This window comes from Harpia harpyja, chromosome 11 (genome assembly GCF_026419915.1).
Source record: "Harpia harpyja isolate bHarHar1 chromosome 11, bHarHar1 primary haplotype, whole genome shotgun sequence".
Classification (NCBI taxonomy): domain Eukaryota; kingdom Metazoa; phylum Chordata; class Aves; order Accipitriformes; family Accipitridae; genus Harpia; species Harpia harpyja.
In genome coordinates, this window is record NC_068950.1 from 20,681,288 (window position 1) to 20,698,975 (window position 17,688).

Sequence of the window (17,688 nt, forward strand, 5' to 3'; positions counted from 1 at the left end):
CCAGTTACCTGAGAAGTGTCTACATGTTGAACTCGAAAGAGTAATTTGTTTTTTGACTCAGAGCATGCAAAATTTCATGTATTTTTAATGTGAGCTTTATATGGCATTATTTTAATCAATTTTCAAAAAGCAGCAGTTTGTCCAGAAACTAGGAATGGTTTGGGGTTGGTTTTTTTTTTTTTCTTCCCCGGTGTTAGTGATAAAGAATAAAGTATAATTCTGCAGTCTGTGATTATAAAAGCATTTCAGCACACATGATCCTACCTATAAAATTTGAGGGGTCCTCTGTGGTATAGAATTACTCAGATGTATAAGTGTTTGCTAGCCTATTCATAGGCCTGCCCAGATTTATTTATAAAGTAGCAATGGATCCCTTTATTTCGTGTTTGCAGCAAAAAGAAGCAATAACATCTCTGGCCCTGATGCTCATTTACTTTAAGGTCCCTTTAGCTGGTTCTGGCAGCACAAGGGAGCCTTAAAGTAGGTGTGAATTACATCCTATCCCACTTGAAGTTTAAAAATAAATCAAAGAAGGGTGGCTGGCAGCATTTTGTAAGGCTCCTTGCCTTACCCTTCACCTCCCACCAGGAACTGTTCTTTTTTTGCAGTTTAGTGTTGGCTTGCAGTGGAGCTTACTAATGTCTGTGCTGTTCGCTAGAAGACCCCCTCAAAGAGCTTTACTCCATCTGAACAAGTAGACCACATCCTGTTGCTTTCTGTGCAGATGTGAAGAGCCCTGACCTTGCTGAAGCAGTGCTCTTCAGCTGTAAAAAGAGGGAAGACAGAATCTGGTCCTAGACTAGCTGCTTTGTGTAGGATGCTGCTCGGTGGGGGTTGCTGGGGTCTGTCCAAGATGCCAAAGTGTGGAGAGATCCTGGGAAAAGGGCAGCAGCTCTGCAGAACCACTAAGCATTTTTCCTGGCAGAAAAACATGTCTGCCAATGGTTTTGCAGACACAAGGCTGAGAGGAAGGATTACTTCCTCTGCCCCCTCTCCAGGTCTGGCAAAGAAATGCAGAGTGCAGCTGGATGTAAAGAGTATGGTACCATGCTAGATAAAACACCAAATGCACTACTAGCAGAAAGGGATCCTCCTTTCCACATTTCTTTATGCTGTGTGCATCAAGGAATGCAATACTGCAGCACTCCTGTGCTCAGAGGGGACAGCCTGAGCTAATGGCATGCAAGCGCAGTCCCCTGCCCAGCCCACCAGGAAATACAAAACCAGGTCCATTTTACCTACTGTGCAAATTAAGCAGCAGAATGGAGTTAAAAGGCATGTTCCCTGTCACCAGCTAATGTATTTTTGCCCATATAAACATGATAATGTTTTTAGGCTCTTAATGTAGATTCAACAGTATCTCCATCTTATCAGCTGGAGTTTTCTTTAATAACACACATGCACAGGAAGTGTGTGCTGGTGCTTCCTTCTGCTCGGGAAGATCAGACCCTGGACTTACATGGAACACAGTGTCTTTTAACATACCCTAGGTCTGAGTTGTCTTCTGCTGAGTCACTTGGTCCTGCCAAGTGGAAAGCATTTTCACTTTATTTGTCTTTCCTGAGACGACAGCAGCAAGCAGTAACTTCTTACATGGGTGCGACCACAGTTCACTGCAGTGAGTGCAGTCACTACTGCAGCGGTGATATAGCAGCTCCTGTACCTCCAAATGTGACCTGTACAGCCTGCTGTCCTTCGGGTTTGAAGTGTTTGGCTTTTTTTTGTGGCCTGGTTTCTTTCACAGCTTTTCCATTTGCTCTTGTTGAACATTGAAAGGTTTCTTCAAAATACAGTAGTCCCATGTTTCACTCCCAGGGCCTGTATGTCTTTGAGCTTTCAGGAGAAAGGGTGGTCAGCTTATCCGTTTTAGGCATATTTCATTGACAGCCTGTCATTCCATCTAAAACCTTTCTTTCAAGCAGCAGCTGCACTCTGTCTGCCAACTGGTAGCTAGAGAGGAAAGGGAACGAAAGTGATTAGCCAAGCTCCCATCTGCCTGTGGGATATGCTGGTTGTATCCTTTTGCAGGGAATCCGACTAAGGCCAGATCTGCTCAAACGTTACTGATGGGTTACAAATCTTTTGGGTAAGTCAGCAGGAACTAACTGGTGGCCAAATCAAGAGAAGAGAAAGGGAAGCTTCCTTCAGTAGTAGGAACTTTTCGTATATTTTAATTCTTCCACTTGGGTTGTCTGAGCCTATCCTATGCATATTATCTTAAAAATGTCTTATGGCTGGATGCAGTTTAAGATTTGAGAAAAGGTTTGGGATAGTTCCTGTTTAAACCCAGACCAACTTGCTTAGTTTGGTAATTATCAGGCTTTCATACTGCACAGATTTTTTTTGGAGTTGGACATCCTTACTAAATTTTAAATATATTCTTAGATTTCAGCCTTCAAGATTCCAGAGTTATGTTTTAGAATATACAGGAGTCAACAGTTCTGACTTTGAGGTTAACTTTGGTAACCTGAGGTTAGCTCACACATATTTGTTAGCTGTGGGACATTTTGGGAAAAATAAATTCATTGTAGCAATATGCCTATTAATGTTGGAGTAACACGGTCTGGTGTGTTGGGATCCTTCTTTATTTTCCTTCAGTTTACCTAGTATCTCTCAGTAAGGTTATATGAGGAAACCTATCTGCTTTGCTGTTTGAGAGGATTTTTTTAGTGTTCTGGTGCCACCTATTGAATTCTTTTCAACTGCATCCTATTACATTGCTATAAAAAAATCATGGAATAGAAGAGAATCATAGACCTTTAAAATGCTTAGAAGGACATAAAACTGCCATGAAACTCTGTTAAAATGCCAGTGCTTGTTTGGAGGGAAAAAAGGGCAATCTAGGACTATTATTTTCCAAACTGTTTTAATAGGTGATCTGCTCTAGTTGACACTGGTCTGAGCAGGGCAGTTGGACTAGATGACCTCTTGAGGTCACTTCCAACCTTGAGTTCTATGATTGTGTGTAACATTTAGCATCTCTCACCGTGAGTGAGCAATAAACCTCACGCTATATTTAAGCTAGTAGCATTATTCCTAACTTTACAAGGGAGGGGATGGGGAAAATGACTTTCACAGGAATCTTAAGGAGGTCAATGAGGCAACCAGAAATACAACACTGTGACAAGCTTATGAGCTCTCTTTTGCTCATATTATCTTCACTTGGAAGAGGGAATCTTGAAGTATATATTTTTGTCTCCATCGTGTTTGCTTTAGAGATCAGTAAATAGCTTGAAAAGTATTTCTAAATGTTTCACTAATCTCTGAGCAGAGTTTCATTTAGGACTTTTTCTGCAACTCCTTCTATTCTTTTCTTGGAAACAGTTATTTAAGTGGAAGTTGATCTGTGTAGATGCTCATAGAAAGTTAATTTGGGGCTTGAGGTATATTTAGTGTGCTGAAACAAAGTAAGATTTGGGAAGGAGGGGAAATAATTGATTCTTGAGCTGATAAGCCAGTTGGAGAAAAAAAATCATATTATGGAATTTAGAGTGACCAACTGCCAGCTTTCAAACACTGAATTTAAAAAACATGAAAATACATTGAAAATTAATTGCTCATGCCAAATATGAATGAATATACATGTTAGCTTTTACAAGGTTCCTTGGCAGTTTAACGTATACAGTCAGATTATACAATTACTGTTAATAAATGTTCCAGTCCTTACCAGAGATTTCAGATGCTGAAGATACATTGATAGTTCAAAAGATCATCTCTATTTTTGTTTCTTATCTGTGACAACTCTCAGGTTAGGAAGCTTCATCTGCTAACATTCTGTAGCTCTGAAAAGTATACATGGTCCTGTGTTTCAGTGGAGATACCTAGATATAAATGACTTAACATACTAAAGCTGTTAATATAGTGGCTTCTAAACCAGTGTTATTCAGTCTGTTGTCAGTCTACTGCATTTTTTACAGATTATATTCTTACAATTAAGAGCAATTTTATTTTGAAAGTTTCATATGATTTCAGACAAACTATAGGCAGGCCCATATCCTCATCTCATTGACCAGATTTTAGGCAACACCCGTCCCCACTTCAATAAAGAATGAAGTAGCTAGCTCTGCGTTACTATTTCTAGCTGGGCTTCACTTGACTTCTGTTGATGTTTTTTCTTTAAAATATCAAACTACTGGCTTTTTCCAAATTTTAATTTGTAGGAAGAGATCTTGAATAATGTACAGCCCACAACAAATTGAACTGCTCACTAGAAAAGTACTTACAAGATTTTAGCTTTTGTTTACATTCATTTTTATACCATGTCTTATATACATTTCATGACAGTTCTGAACATAAAGAAATTGCTCGCTCTCCATAGATGACTTTTTGTCATCACTGGTCGTGTTTTCTTAATGGCTGTTGCTGGTCTTCTGAACTGTCCATAAGGAGTGCAGAATCCATGGTGGCTATTGAGCAGCCAAGACGTGTGCTGCTGCTTGTTGGGTCGATAAGGAAAATCTCTGGAGTCCCAGGAGATCTGCCTATGTTGAGCTTCTGTGTCAGAGATGAGAGACATGGTTTTCATGCTGGCACATGAACAGAGCAACAGAACATGTATCCTTCATAAGTATTGCAGTTTTTCACATAAACCTGGATCTTTGCTTTAAAGGTTGAAGGAGTTTATTTTCAAAAGAGTAGAGCTACAACAGTTGTGAAGTACCATGTAGGGAAGCTGAAGTAACAGAGAATAACAGGGAAATTATAAACAGTGAAGTGTTATCTGAAAAACTGTCCTGGTTTCAGCTGGGATAGAGTTAATTGTCTTCCTAGTAGCTGGCACAGTGCTATGTTTTGAGTTCAGTATGCGAAGAATGTTGATAACACTGATGTTTTCAGTTGTTGCTAAGTAATGTTTAGTCTAAAGTCAAGGATTTTTCAGCTGCTCATGCCCAGCCAGCGAGAAAACTGGAGGGGCACAAGAAGTTGGCACAGGACACAGCCAGGGCACCTGACCCAAACTGGCCAACGGGGTATTCCATACCGTGTGATGTCACATCTAGTATAGGAGTTGGGGAGTGGGGCGGGGAATCGCCGCTCGGGGACTAGCTGGGTGTTGGTCGGCGGGTGGTGAGCAGTTGCACTGCGCATCATTTGTACATTCCAATCCTTTCATTATTGCTGTTGTCATTTTATTAGTGTTATCATTATCATTATTAGTTTCTTCCTTTCTGTTCTATTAAACCATTCTTATCTCAACCCACAAGTTTTACTTCTTTTCCCGATTTTCTCCCCCATCCCACTCGGTGGGGGGGAAGTGAGTGAGTGGCTGCGTGGTGCTTAGTTGCTGGCTGGGGTTAAACCACAACAAAACCACACATGCCCCCCCCCCCCCCCCCCAAAAAAAATCAACAAAGAAACATAGTGGGAAACAACTAGTAGAAAAAGGGAGAGAAAGGAAGAGCCGAACAAGCGGATGAAAGTTTGTGGACAGTCACAGCAAGGAATGTGTGAACAAGTGGGTTTGTTCCTTGCTGAAAGCATAGCAGGCTGTGTTAGAGAGACACATCTTGAGGGAACAGACATACTTTGGGGATGGATTTCAGGATTCTTATGTCAAAGCGGAAGCTTCTAATCCTCAAAATGAGTAAAAGATATAGTGATGAGAACAAACTCATGGTTCCAGCCATTGCCATTTATTTTTGTCTCTCTTTCTTGCAACAGAAATTTTACATTACACAAATACAAAATTTTGGGGATCAGGATTTCAAAGCAGAGTGTAAAAATGAGGCTTGTTTTTATAGGTGTGAAAAGATCATAGCTCCCAGCTGAAGTCAGGAGGTAATTTATAACATGGAGATAAAAGTTATTTGGAGAGATTTTTAAATATCAGCAGGATGGTCCAGAAAGGGCACTGCCATTTAGAAATTAATATTAGGGAAAGTAAGTGGCTTTCAGGAATGTCGAGGCTTGGCTTTCCAGGTCTTGTATAGTGAAGATTATATACAGGTAGGTTTTTTCCTAGACAATGAGAAAAATGTGTTGATATCTCTTCTTAGCAATAAAGTCATTCTTCATTCAGTGAAAAGTCACCCTCTATTTGTCGATATTGCTTGTACTTGTATACATTGCTGTGTGATGATGCAAAATATGTTGAGAGTTTTAGCTTTTGGTATTGCAAAATGCATTGATAAACATGAAAACATTTAACTATCCCCCAGTCAAATCTGTCTTAAGAAATGTGGTTCAGAGAAAGCCATACAAACCATTGGCCTTTTTCTAATATAGATGAACTTCTTACCTTCATGTATTGCTCACCTGGTGATATCTTTTCCCCACTGTGCAGCAGGAGATGAAAATCTGGCAAACACCAGCTCTCCCTTCTCTGTGTCACCTCCACCTGCACGCTCCACATCACTCTCACCTCCAGGCACCACTGAAGGTAACGGTGAATTCAGGACCGTGACATCGCTGCTCTTCTGCTTTAGCTGAACTGGCATCTACTTCTATCATACATCGGTTAACTCCATCACTGTTAAAGCAAGCTGGTGATTTACGTTGTCTGAAGTCAATTATATTACTGCAAAATTTGTTAATATGATAAGGACATATTTAGGTTTTTTATTTTAATTAAGTCAAAGGTGGGGATTTGAAACACGTTTTTCAAAGAAAGCAGTTGTTACGAGTTCATGTTTTCCTTATGGACACCTCTTCCCCTTGAGCTCTCAGATGAGATTTTCATGCTGAGCTTTCACAGTGACACTTTCCTGCAATTCATGCAGAGCTCCTCGGGCACAACAGCAGTATTTGATGATTGTGGGAAGAGGGTCCTTCTTGGGTCAACAACACGAAACAAAAATACCCCAATCAGTCTGGGGTTTTTGCAAGCTGCACATTAATTCATCCCCTTCAGCTGGTGTTTTCAAACACCTGAAATCAGTGCATCCCCCACACCTTGCTAAAGGATGATCAAACCTCTTCACCACAAAGGCATCCCAGACAGACTGGTGGAAATTTGGACTTAGTGGTCTTGCAGACCTAATCGCAAGCCATGCTCTTGCAATAAATCCAAGCAGATGTGCTGCACAGCCTGTGCAGGAACTGGAGAGCAATGTAGATGTGTTCTTTTTGCCAGTGCTGGGGGGAGAAATATAATTCAGAGAGCAGCTGGCAGTCTTTCTGCTTGCAATGAGCTTCTCACTTTCATGCATTGCTCACCTGATGATATTTTTTCCCCACTGTGCAGCAGGAGATGAAAATCTGGCAAACACCAGCTCTTCCTCCCTTATGTCACCTCCACCTGCACGCTCCACATCACTCTCACCTCCAGGCACCACTGAAGGTAATGATGAATTTGGGACTCCGGCACTGCTGCTCTTCTCCTGTTTCAGCTGAGCTGGCATCCACCGCAGCCTTCCTGATGCTGTCTCCACCCCTCAGGCTGCACAGCACAGCCTCCTGTCTCAAGGAAGAGTGATTTTTAATGTGACCAATATTACTTAAGAATGTGCAATTCCCTGGGGAAAGCTCAGCTGGTAGTTGGAAGGAAGGAATGTTTCTTTTTATATTTTTGGCATATGATTGTGTTCAATTCCTTGAAAGTTTAATTTACACTTTTTCTCTCTCTTTCTCTTGTTAAGGAGTTGAGTCAGCAGTGACTACACCTGGTAAGAAACTTTTTATTTACATGACAGAACTGCGTTGATGTTTTTTTCTGATCATTTCTTCTTTCCTTCTCCTGTGTGCAGTTATCTTACAGAGTGTGTAATGCCTTTTCATTCAGCCCAATGAAATGAAATATGCTGTCTTAAGAGACAAGAATGTCAGACAGGTCTGGTTTTGAGTCATGAATTTGAGTATATTTTAAAAAACAGCATTTAGCATGAAAGAGGTGCAGTCAGCGCCAAAAAGGGTTATACTTACTGAATGTTCAGCTGACACCTGTTGGACCCCCTAACAACTTGAGCGTTTAGTGTGCCTTTGCTTGCTAACAAATTCACAGTGCCTCAGTACAAGAGCGCTCCAGCACAGCAGTCCTGTGTTTTGTGCAGCTTTGTGTCCCTCTTTGGCTGGGCAGCCTCCAAAGCATTAATGAAACTGCTGTACCTCTCACCACAGGTGTCTCTCCTGCAGACAGCACATACTTTTCCACGCACGCAGGCTCTGTCCCCGCTGTGGGACTCAGCAGCCCACCACGCAGCAGCACTCCTGCCCTGACCACACACACTCCCATTGCCTTCAAGAATGCTTCATCAGGTTTGCTGTCTTCCTTTAGATGCCACTCACTACTCTCTGAACTGTAGCAGAAAACTAAGTAATTCAGCCTCAGGGTAGCCTTTTTCACCTTATGGTTCATCAAATACAAAAGGTATCTGCAATTTGGCATAGTGGCAATACCAGAAATATTTCCGACTTCTGCTATTTGATGGCCAGGCCTTGTAGTCATCACAGTGGTACCAAATGCCAGCTGCTGTCAACGAGGCTGTTGCCAAAGCAATAGCAATAGGAATGGACCTAAAATAGAATGTAGAAATCAGTCAGTGGTTTATAAGCAGGGAGGTAAATAATGCGATATAATAAGTAATATGGTGAGCAAGGTATGTCATCTGGCAAATGAACACTATTGGAGCACTTGTTTTTGAAAGAGAACAAGCACTATTCATAATTGTGTTTTACTGTAAGAATATAGCAAAATGTTTTAGTTTTTCCCAGTTCACAATTATTAATGCCATTTTTATGTTGACTCCATCCTGGATTATCCCTAAATAATGACACAAAAAATTGTCCTTGTACACTGCAAAATCCATTAATAAGTTGTATATTCCTAAAAATTTGCTTTCTATTTAAATACTCAGTTTCTGTTTTATTGGATGTATTAACATGATTTTTCTTTCAGCACTCTTCTCTAAATTACAGAAATCCTGGAAGAAAAAATAGTGGAGAAGGGCTGTAGTGTAAGACACTTCTGATGACATAGCCGTATGATATAATGAATTTTACTTTTTAATGCTGATATGTTGTTTATTTCCTTACAGATGATTACAATTCAACATCCTTGCACAGCACCATCTCACCAGTCAGCATGCCAGCAAACACTGGGATCATCCCCACTCACACAATAGGTGACAAACTTGCACACAGTTATGACAGTTACGATACAGCAAGCACAGAAAATGTGTTAGAATGAGGGAATTCGTTCTGAATTTCTTTTATCAAACTTAAGCATACAAATTAGGCATGCAACTGCATTAAACTTAAGGGTTTTTTTAGGAATCTTATTAATAGTTTATGAGTAATATTAAAGACACCAGATTTGCTACTTCTCAAACAAGTGAAAAATAGAAGTTATTTCCACACAGCAGCATAGCAGGAGGGTAAATCTGTCAATTACTGTGTCAGTACTCCTCTTGATATTCACAGAAATTTGCCCAAGCAGCAAAAAAGTATGAACACATCCAAGATCTGTATGTTTCTCTGTTTTCTGGTGGCTTCTCTTTTGTTTCACTCAGCATTAACGTTTTCTTGGGATCTAATATTACAAGCACTTACACACGTTATTGTTGCAATTGGGCTGTCAGGAATTACTCAGGTCAATAAAATAATGTGTGTGCTTGAGCAAAGTACATCCAGGAGTTGGACTCCTACCATCTTTGTAACTGCCCTTCAAGTAGCTGTAGGCTGCTGTCAGCTCTTTGACAGACTGAACTTGGCTTTTACTTGTGGATTTTCTGCCCCTAACCATCTTGGTAACTCTCCACTGGACCCTCTCAGTTTACCCTCTCATTAGGGGCAATTATTCAGCCAGATGACTCCCAGCCTGGAGGGATGCAAATCTAGGGCCTATCTTCTATGAAAAAAATTAGACGTCAGTCTCTTTTGGTAATACTTATACCTTAATATATTTTAAGTAATTGTTTTCAGGATGAAGTTCTTTGCTCAAGCTTCTGTACGGATTTTCTAAATACCAGCTCATAACTTCTTTTGGGTATTTCCGTGTAAAAATAGTTGTAAACCAATCTGTACTGTTGCATAAATCTCTTTCCAAATGTAAGAGTAGCTGTGCAAAAAGTAGGTAAATTTTGTTTCTTTAGTGACAGTGGCTACTGTTCAGTTAGCCATTCCACAGCGTACTTATCCTGGGAAACTGCTATAGCTTACCATACTGCTATGAGATTGAGTGATTTTGGAATATTCTTGTGTAACTTTGTATGCAGAAATGTTATTAATAACCAGTTTGATTTGTAGTCAGTGATGTCACTGGAAAATGATGAAAGACACATGATCCCTAAAACAACTAGTTAAAAATGGGGTTGTTTTCTTCCCTTTTTTGAATGTGAGTGGAGTGCTAAATGCAATTACTTGTATTGAATATATTGAATGAAGAGTTTGGGGCAGTACCAGTCACCCTCCTCCAATGCTCTGTGAAAAAAAACCCAAACCTGCTGAGCTACACCTTTGTTTTGTTTTCTTTTCTCATAGAAGCTCCCATAGTGACAACTGAAGAACCTTGTGGTAAGAACCAAACCCCTTATTTTTCCTCAGTCTTGACCAAACCAGTAAACTCAAATACAGAAAATGATCAGTAAAACTGATCAGTAAAACTGATCAGTTAGCATCTCAGGTTATTTTATAAACTGTCTTCTGATTCTGGAAGAGTAGGATTAAAGTTATTAACATTTATATTCTTCTTAGCTACTTTTACAGTTCTGTTAAATTGCCCTGCTCTAGGCTGTTGATATCAGGGCTGCAGAAGAGATCTGACTTCATTCCACTGGGCTCTCTCTAATTTTTCCCCATCATGCTGATAATCATATACTGCAAACTGCAATTCATAACTAAAAAAACCCCTAAAGGTTGGACATGGGTTTATCTCTTTTCAGAATTAGAGACCTCTCCTTTCTAATTTTCAGGAATAGACTATAGCCATTATTTACTAGGTGGTTATGAAATGCTTTGAATAAGAAAATTTGAAATTTCTGTTCAAGCAAATGATTCAATGTGTCAAAATATTTCATTTTGAACTGACATTTTAAATTGAAGCAAATTGGGTTCTGGAATGTTCATCTTTTTAATTCTTTAGTTTTTCTAACTAGGGAATTATTTAAAAGAATATTTTCCTCAGGAAATTTTCTGTTTTGAGTAAACAATTTTTTAAAGTAAAAGATAAATAAAATAAAAAAGTAAAGAATAAAGAGCAACTAATTTTGCTGTATCTTCTGATTCTTAAAACACATATGGTGCTGGCAGTGCCATAAAACATTTAATGATTCTTAAAAATTTTCATAAAATCATTGTTTGCTATTTTATCTTTTTCTTTTAGTTGGTCATATGAACTACAGCATAGGAAATGGAAAAGACGAGAATAACATGGTTGAAGTTATACTGGGAAATCTCAGAAAAAACAGAGAATATGTTATTTTGTGGGCTAACAAGAACATAACTGTGAATTCCAGCACCAATATAATAAAACTTCAGAGATGCATGAGATACACTGTTAGAGTTAAAAATTGCACAGACATTTATTTTACTATTCCGCCTGGTAGGTATAGAAAGTTTTTGGTTTTAATAGTTTCTTCTTCTTCTTTTTTTTTTTTTTTTTTTTTGACATGCAGTAATTCAGCTTTCCTGGATTTCTTAGTCTATTTTTGTCTCTTTTCAGAGAATCAGAAAGAAGGTTTTCATACTTTGTGCTTGGTTTGCAAGATATTTTGCATTTTGAAGTTGCATCTTAAAACCTCGTAGAATTTTCCTCAAGTAGGATGTAAAAAATTGTAATTTTCTCATTGTAAAGGAAAAAGGGGAACTTTAACTACGTTGGCCATATGTAGCATGGTTAGCAATAGCAAGACCAGCTAGCACTTGAAAGCTACTATTTATGCTGGATGTTTTGTTCACTAAAGAGATTGTTGGATTAAAAGTTTCATTTATTATTTGAATACCAGCAGTGTCTTTATCTCATGTAGGATTTTTCAAGTTTTACTTTCCATTTCTTGTTAAATTCTTTGTATATTATTCTGTGCCAATTGTATCTTCATACTGCAGAACAAGTCAACAAATATAAAAGAACAAATTGCTATTTAAAGAATCAATATAGCCAATGTCACAGTGACATACAGTATTAATCCTTTTCAGAGAGCAGCAAGGATCCTTTTGAAGTTAAGGATATAACTAACACATCTGCAAAGTTATGTTGGGAAGACTCACTTGCCTGTGCTAATGTGACTGTTAACTGCAAAGGTAAGACACTTCTAAGATATTTTAAAAGTTGATTATTTATTTATTTATTTATTTATTTTTAAAAGCGATGTTGATGTTGTCTTTTGATGAGAGACTGGCAGATTTAAATTAATTGTGCCAGTTTGAGGGACGGGCTGTTCAGAATCTCTGGGATTTCCAGGTGGGGACTACCGTCCCTGCGCACTGCAAGTCTAGGGAAAGTTTAAACCCAGAGAGCTCATTTACTGAGTTTACCAGCTTCACAAATTGCAGACTTCTGTAGTTTTTGAGGTCCTGCTTGATGGTCTGAAGGGGAGCTGAGTGTTTGGAAATCCTGCAGTCTGTGGGTCTTCTGTGAGCTGATCCCTTGCAGACTACCCAGAAAGCTGGCTCTGTAGGCTCCTAGATGGTGAGAGTCCAGGCTCCCTGCTCCTGGAACCAGTCAGCCTGAGGAGACACTGGCTCAAAGGCAGCTAGTGTGGTAGGGAAGATATGGATGCTGAATGTCTTCACGTGTCCCAGAAAAATGTGTGATGAATGTCTGGGACTGGAGATTTCATGTTTCAGGGAGCTGAAGAGCTAAGAAGCCACTCCAGGGTTCTGCTAGACTCCCATGAAATGTTTTGATTTGTGTGGGAAAACTGTTTTCTTAGAAAGTCAAATCATATGAGCTTTACAGATGAAAAGTAAAGACCTATGCAAACTAAGTTAGTATAAAAGAACCTAAAACCTAGTCATTGGATTAAGTTGTATACTTTTCCATTTGGAATATTATGATAGTTTATTACAAATTATATTGAATAAATATGGTAGAGAAAATCCCAGTTAAAATGGTACCAGGTACTTTTGGACTTGTGAAAAATATTGATAAAACTCTTTTCCTGTCTACAGGTTCACAAGACTTTACAGAATTAAATGAATGTAAAGAGCTGAACGCTTTGTCACCCAACAAGGAGTACAACTGCACTGGTACTGTATGTTTTTTTGAAAAGGAGGTTGTCAAGCAAACCTTCACCATAAGAACAGATTATGGTGGTAAGTGTAATGCTTATTTTTGCTTTATGTTCCACATATTTCTGGAAATCCCTACTATGAATCCCACTATTGTGTTTCCTGGGGTTGAAGATATATTTTGAGCACCATGCTCAGCCACTCTCAGGTTATCCTCCAGCTCCTCCTGCCCAGTCTCCTGCCCCTGTGGTTGTTCTTTGACTGCAGCCACAGTCTTCCTTTCCCTCTCCACCCCTGGTCTCAGTCTTCCAGTCTGATGCCTTCCTCTCCTCTCAGAGATTGTGATTTGGTTTTTTTTTTGGAGGGTGAGAACATGGCCAAATGTAAGGAAGTTTGCATGAAGACAAAAAGGAAAAAAAAAAAAAAAAAAGGAGGCCTAGTCAAATACAAGTGTTAAATTCTTGATTTGAAGCAAGATGTGATAAAATAATTACAAAGAGTGTCTCCAGATAAAATGATGTGTTTTTCCAAAGCATTGCCCTTGGAAATAGCTTAAGGTTTTTTTTCTGAATGAAAAAGGAAATCAACTAAAGCAAGTAACCTGCAAATAAAAATTCAGGCCAAACATTTAAAGTTTGTTAAAATTATAAGAAAATCAAAACAAGGTAAATATTTGGAAATGTTGGACAATTTTGGTAATATGTGATATTGCTATATTCACCTTGTCCTGAATTAATTAAATTTATGAAATTACTCTAATATGATGCTTTTACATATATTCAGTTTATACTTATGTATAATTTCTTTGAATGAAATAGACTGTGAAAAATATTACATGTTGTTGGTGTCTTGATTTAGTATCCAATGAAATTTAATTTAATCAAAGTAGGTAGAGAGAGGAATATTTTGCATTTTCATTCAAACATTTCCTTCCCTCCCCATTATTTTTCTTTTTTCAACAGCTCCAGAAGCACCAGAAAACCTTACAGTGGTTTGTGATGCCAGAAATGTGTCAGTTAGATGGAATAAACCTAGTAACATTTCAAAGGGTCCTATACATGGCTATAGCGTGAAATGCAATGACAACGGTAAGTATATGCCCCTTCAGTATTGAATAATTCATTGCATGTTTTAATATTTACAGAGCACCAAGCATGATGCAATGTCAAACCATATTGGAATCTCTTCAAACTGTGCATAATTTTTTTTTTTTTTTTTTTTGAGGGGGGTGGGGAAGGATGACACAGAAATGTTTCAATTTCTTTCCTTTGAGGTTGTTCAGGTGAACCATGTGGTTATTCAATTTACCATTTCAGGACACAACTGTGTCACCCTTCAGTTCTCATGCTTCTTGTATTAAGAATAAGTTATGACAAAATCATCAGTTGCCTGATCAGTTTGAACATGATGCTTTCTGTCTCAGAAAATGCTGCTATAGGTGGTTAATATATCTCTGAGAAGACAGGGACCTGCCTTCTGAGTAACAACAAAGTATGTAAAAGTCAGGGGTCGGAAGTATGGCAGTTAGCATATACATGTTTAGATAGGTAAAGCTCCTGTGCTCCCCAGATAGAAATAATCTCTCCCATTCTCCATGCCCCAAATTTGACCACTACCAAAAAGGGCGGCAGCCCCATGCACCAGTTTCTCTGGTTGGTCTGGCTTGGCCAGTGTAGGAGAGCGAGGTAGTATACCAGGGTGCCGGGAGGTCACTTCTGAAGCAGACAGAAGGAAAGATGGAGAGGCCATTGCTCCCCAGTTCCCCAAGCCACCAAAGCCCCAGCTGCAGTGTGGGTAATAGCTTTGCTCATGTTGTTTCTCATGCAATTCTTTCTGTCCTGCTTGCCCCTAACAAAAGCACACATCTCTCGCATCATACCAGAACAGACTTGCCCAGTGTGCAGAGTGACTTTTGACGTGTCTACTAACCCCTTCCCAAGCTGAACACAGAAGAAATATCAGCCTCTCTTTATCAATGCACTTTATGTTAGTTTTTAAATACACCCATTTAAATGACATACTGAGAAAGTAAAAAACAAAACAAACCAAAACCTCAACTTTCTACCTTTTTGACTAGGGAATATATATCTTCCTCTTCCTGAGCCTTCACTTAGCATTAGTAAGCAAGACAAACCAACCAAGTACAAGATAATTAAAATCGAAGTACACATGACAGCGTTTTCAGGTAGCTCTGATGAAGTGTAAGAGTTCTTGTGCTCCTAACACAAATTTTATTAATTGATTTCATTTTTCATTTTTTCTTAAAGAGCCAGAATTTGTCGACACAAATAGCTTTATTTGCCATAAATTAGAACCTTATAAAGAAGGTTCTGTATATGTGACTCCATATACAAACAGCAAATATAATAGCAACATAATTATGGGAAAAACTGGAAGATGTAACTTTACAACAAAATCAGCAGGTAAGTCACTTGTTTGCTAACTGTTATGAACAAGGCTGATACTAACACAGGGAATATGTACTTTCTTATTGTACTTCATTATATTTTATATATGTCATTCCTATTAGCCAAGAAACTGATTAACACTAAAAGAATTTTATTGACATTCATGTCATTAGTTTCTTTTTTAATTATTTAATGCTAATCTATTTTTAATTATGCATTTAGTATTAGTGTTCATCTTATACATACCAGATTTTTTTAAAGAAATTCTGCATTTGTTTGAAATTCTTTATAAGATTTTAGAAAGCATTATGTCCCAATCTAAAGGAAAGATTCAAATTAAACAAAATGAGAATGAAAAACATTCATTTTTTTCTTTGTGGCATGAAAGGTGTTCTGTAGCTGCCTGTTTGCTCAAAGCAGACCTGCATTACACAGGCTGCACCAATACTGATGTGTGTACCAGATTTCAGTTAGTTTGGATGTACACGTACACAGTCGGCTTCTAAGACTCCACACTAGGTTAAAGCCAAATATGTGACAACCCTTGTGCTGTCGGAAATGTCCGTGCACCTTTTGGGGGCTATACTTTCAAAAGCTTACCCCTGTAGTCCTAATTATTTTTTTGCCAGACATGTTCAATTGATAGAACTACAAGAAAAGCTAAAAAAAAAAAAAAACCAACAGACTTTGCAGATATTTTCCTTATGCAGACAAGGCATAATAGAGACTCAGCTCTTTCTGTTTTGTTGGGGTATTTTTTCCCCCTTTAATCTTCAGATGTAGAGCCTCATACTGTTTTAATTCCTTCTTTGAGAAAAACAAAAGAAAACAAAACCAAAACCACCCCAAAAACCACGTTTATTTAATTTCTTCTAGTACTTTTTTAGCTCTAATTGCACCACCTCCAGACTCAGCTAATATAGAGATACAGCTATAGGGAAACTGATGGTTTATACCTGGTGTGACGGAAAAGGACTTCACTGCAAGGTTCAAGCAAACGACTTGAACTTCACTCGCAGACTTAACTGCAATGTTCAAGCAAATGATTTATTTGAACTTCACTTACAGACTTAACACGCCACTATTGCAGGTTTTACAGATACAATGGAGGAATGCACTATTGCAATTTTTAAGGCAAGAGTAGTACACTATTACAACCACAAGCGATTCACAGACAGCCACAAGCACACACGTGTTTACAAACTTAAAGCATAAACAATATTCACTTACTCCTCCAGGTAAGGGCTCTCAATCCCAGGGAAGCTACCTCGACCGGCGTCCCGATCGAGGCGGGGGAAAGGTTTCCTTCACAAGCCAACTGTATAGTTGGAGAAGTGACTCCCCCATTTCCAACCTGAATCTTAGAGTTTTTATCCCCTGACTTGTGGAATGGTGTGTATGACTATGTCTGAGTGGATCATGATATATGCCTAAATGGATTATGTATATCTGAGTGGAGTTTCCCGTTATCTTTCCTTTGCTGGTCTGTGATTGTTTGACTACACAAGGTTGTCATTTGAAACTGAAGCTGAAACCCTCCAGGTTTTGGGGTTTTTTCACCTTGCTTCCTCAGGCAACTGAATAGTGGTTGGATTGAGACTCAGGGCATACTATTTGTTAAGGGATTTCAAGGCTCAGCTCAGGTTTTGGTTCTTTGAATGGCACAGCCACCGCCCTGTTTAGTTTAGGGTTTATCAGACAACCCAGGGCTAAGCTGCCTACACAGCTCCCCGTGAGTTGTCTCTGCAGAGAGACAGGGCCTCAAGGCAATTCAAGGCTGGGTCACTTTCGTAACCCCGCCATGAGTCGCCTGTGTGCACTAGACATGGTGAAACTCATTTGTGAACTATGAGCCAGACAATCCACACACCTGGTATGACACTAAATTAATGTTTCCTTTAATTTCACTGAATAAGCAAAGGATTATTTTTTTTTTAGTGAAAAATAAAATATTATTTTTGTGCTAGTGATGTAATGACAGTTTCAAATGGTGATTTTTGTTTTTTTCCCCTGTAATGGCAGGAATAATTAAATCTTTTGTTGCTTTTAGCACTCCTGAATAGCATGTAGAAATGTGTATATAAGAACATTAAATCTGCTGTTTTTATTAAATGTGTTTCTGTAGAGCTTTGGGAAATACAGCAGCTTCTGGCAGACTATTGTTTTGAATTTGAAT

The 17,688-nt window shown here is 38.7% G+C and overlaps 1 protein-coding gene across 19 annotated transcripts in view; it reads left to right on the forward strand.

The window, feature by feature from the left end:
- The window catches only part of PTPRC (protein tyrosine phosphatase receptor type C), a 70,235-nt gene that overhangs the window by 30,576 nt on the left and 21,971 nt on the right, over positions 1–17,688 (forward strand). For 3 of the 19 annotated variants that reach the window (XM_052800716.1, XM_052800715.1, XM_052800717.1), the window contains exons 3-13: positions 6,284–6,379; positions 7,184–7,279; positions 7,578–7,604; positions 8,056–8,193; positions 8,973–9,059; positions 10,417–10,449; positions 11,258–11,476; positions 12,070–12,174; positions 13,045–13,188; positions 14,067–14,192; positions 15,372–15,527. In XM_052800716.1, coding sequence (XP_052656676.1) covers positions 6,284–6,379; positions 7,184–7,279; positions 7,578–7,604; positions 8,056–8,193; positions 8,973–9,059; positions 10,417–10,449; positions 11,258–11,476; positions 12,070–12,174; positions 13,045–13,188; positions 14,067–14,192; positions 15,372–15,527 — 1,227 coding nt within the window. Of the gene's footprint in view, positions 1–6,225; positions 6,380–7,183; positions 7,280–7,577; positions 7,605–7,712; positions 7,769–8,055; positions 8,194–8,972; positions 9,060–10,416; positions 10,450–11,257; positions 11,477–12,069; positions 12,175–13,044; positions 13,189–14,066; positions 14,193–15,371; positions 15,528–17,688 lie in introns of those variants that run through there. The other 16 variants (XM_052800721.1, XM_052800722.1, XM_052800728.1 and 13 more) reach the window with 13 other exon arrangements.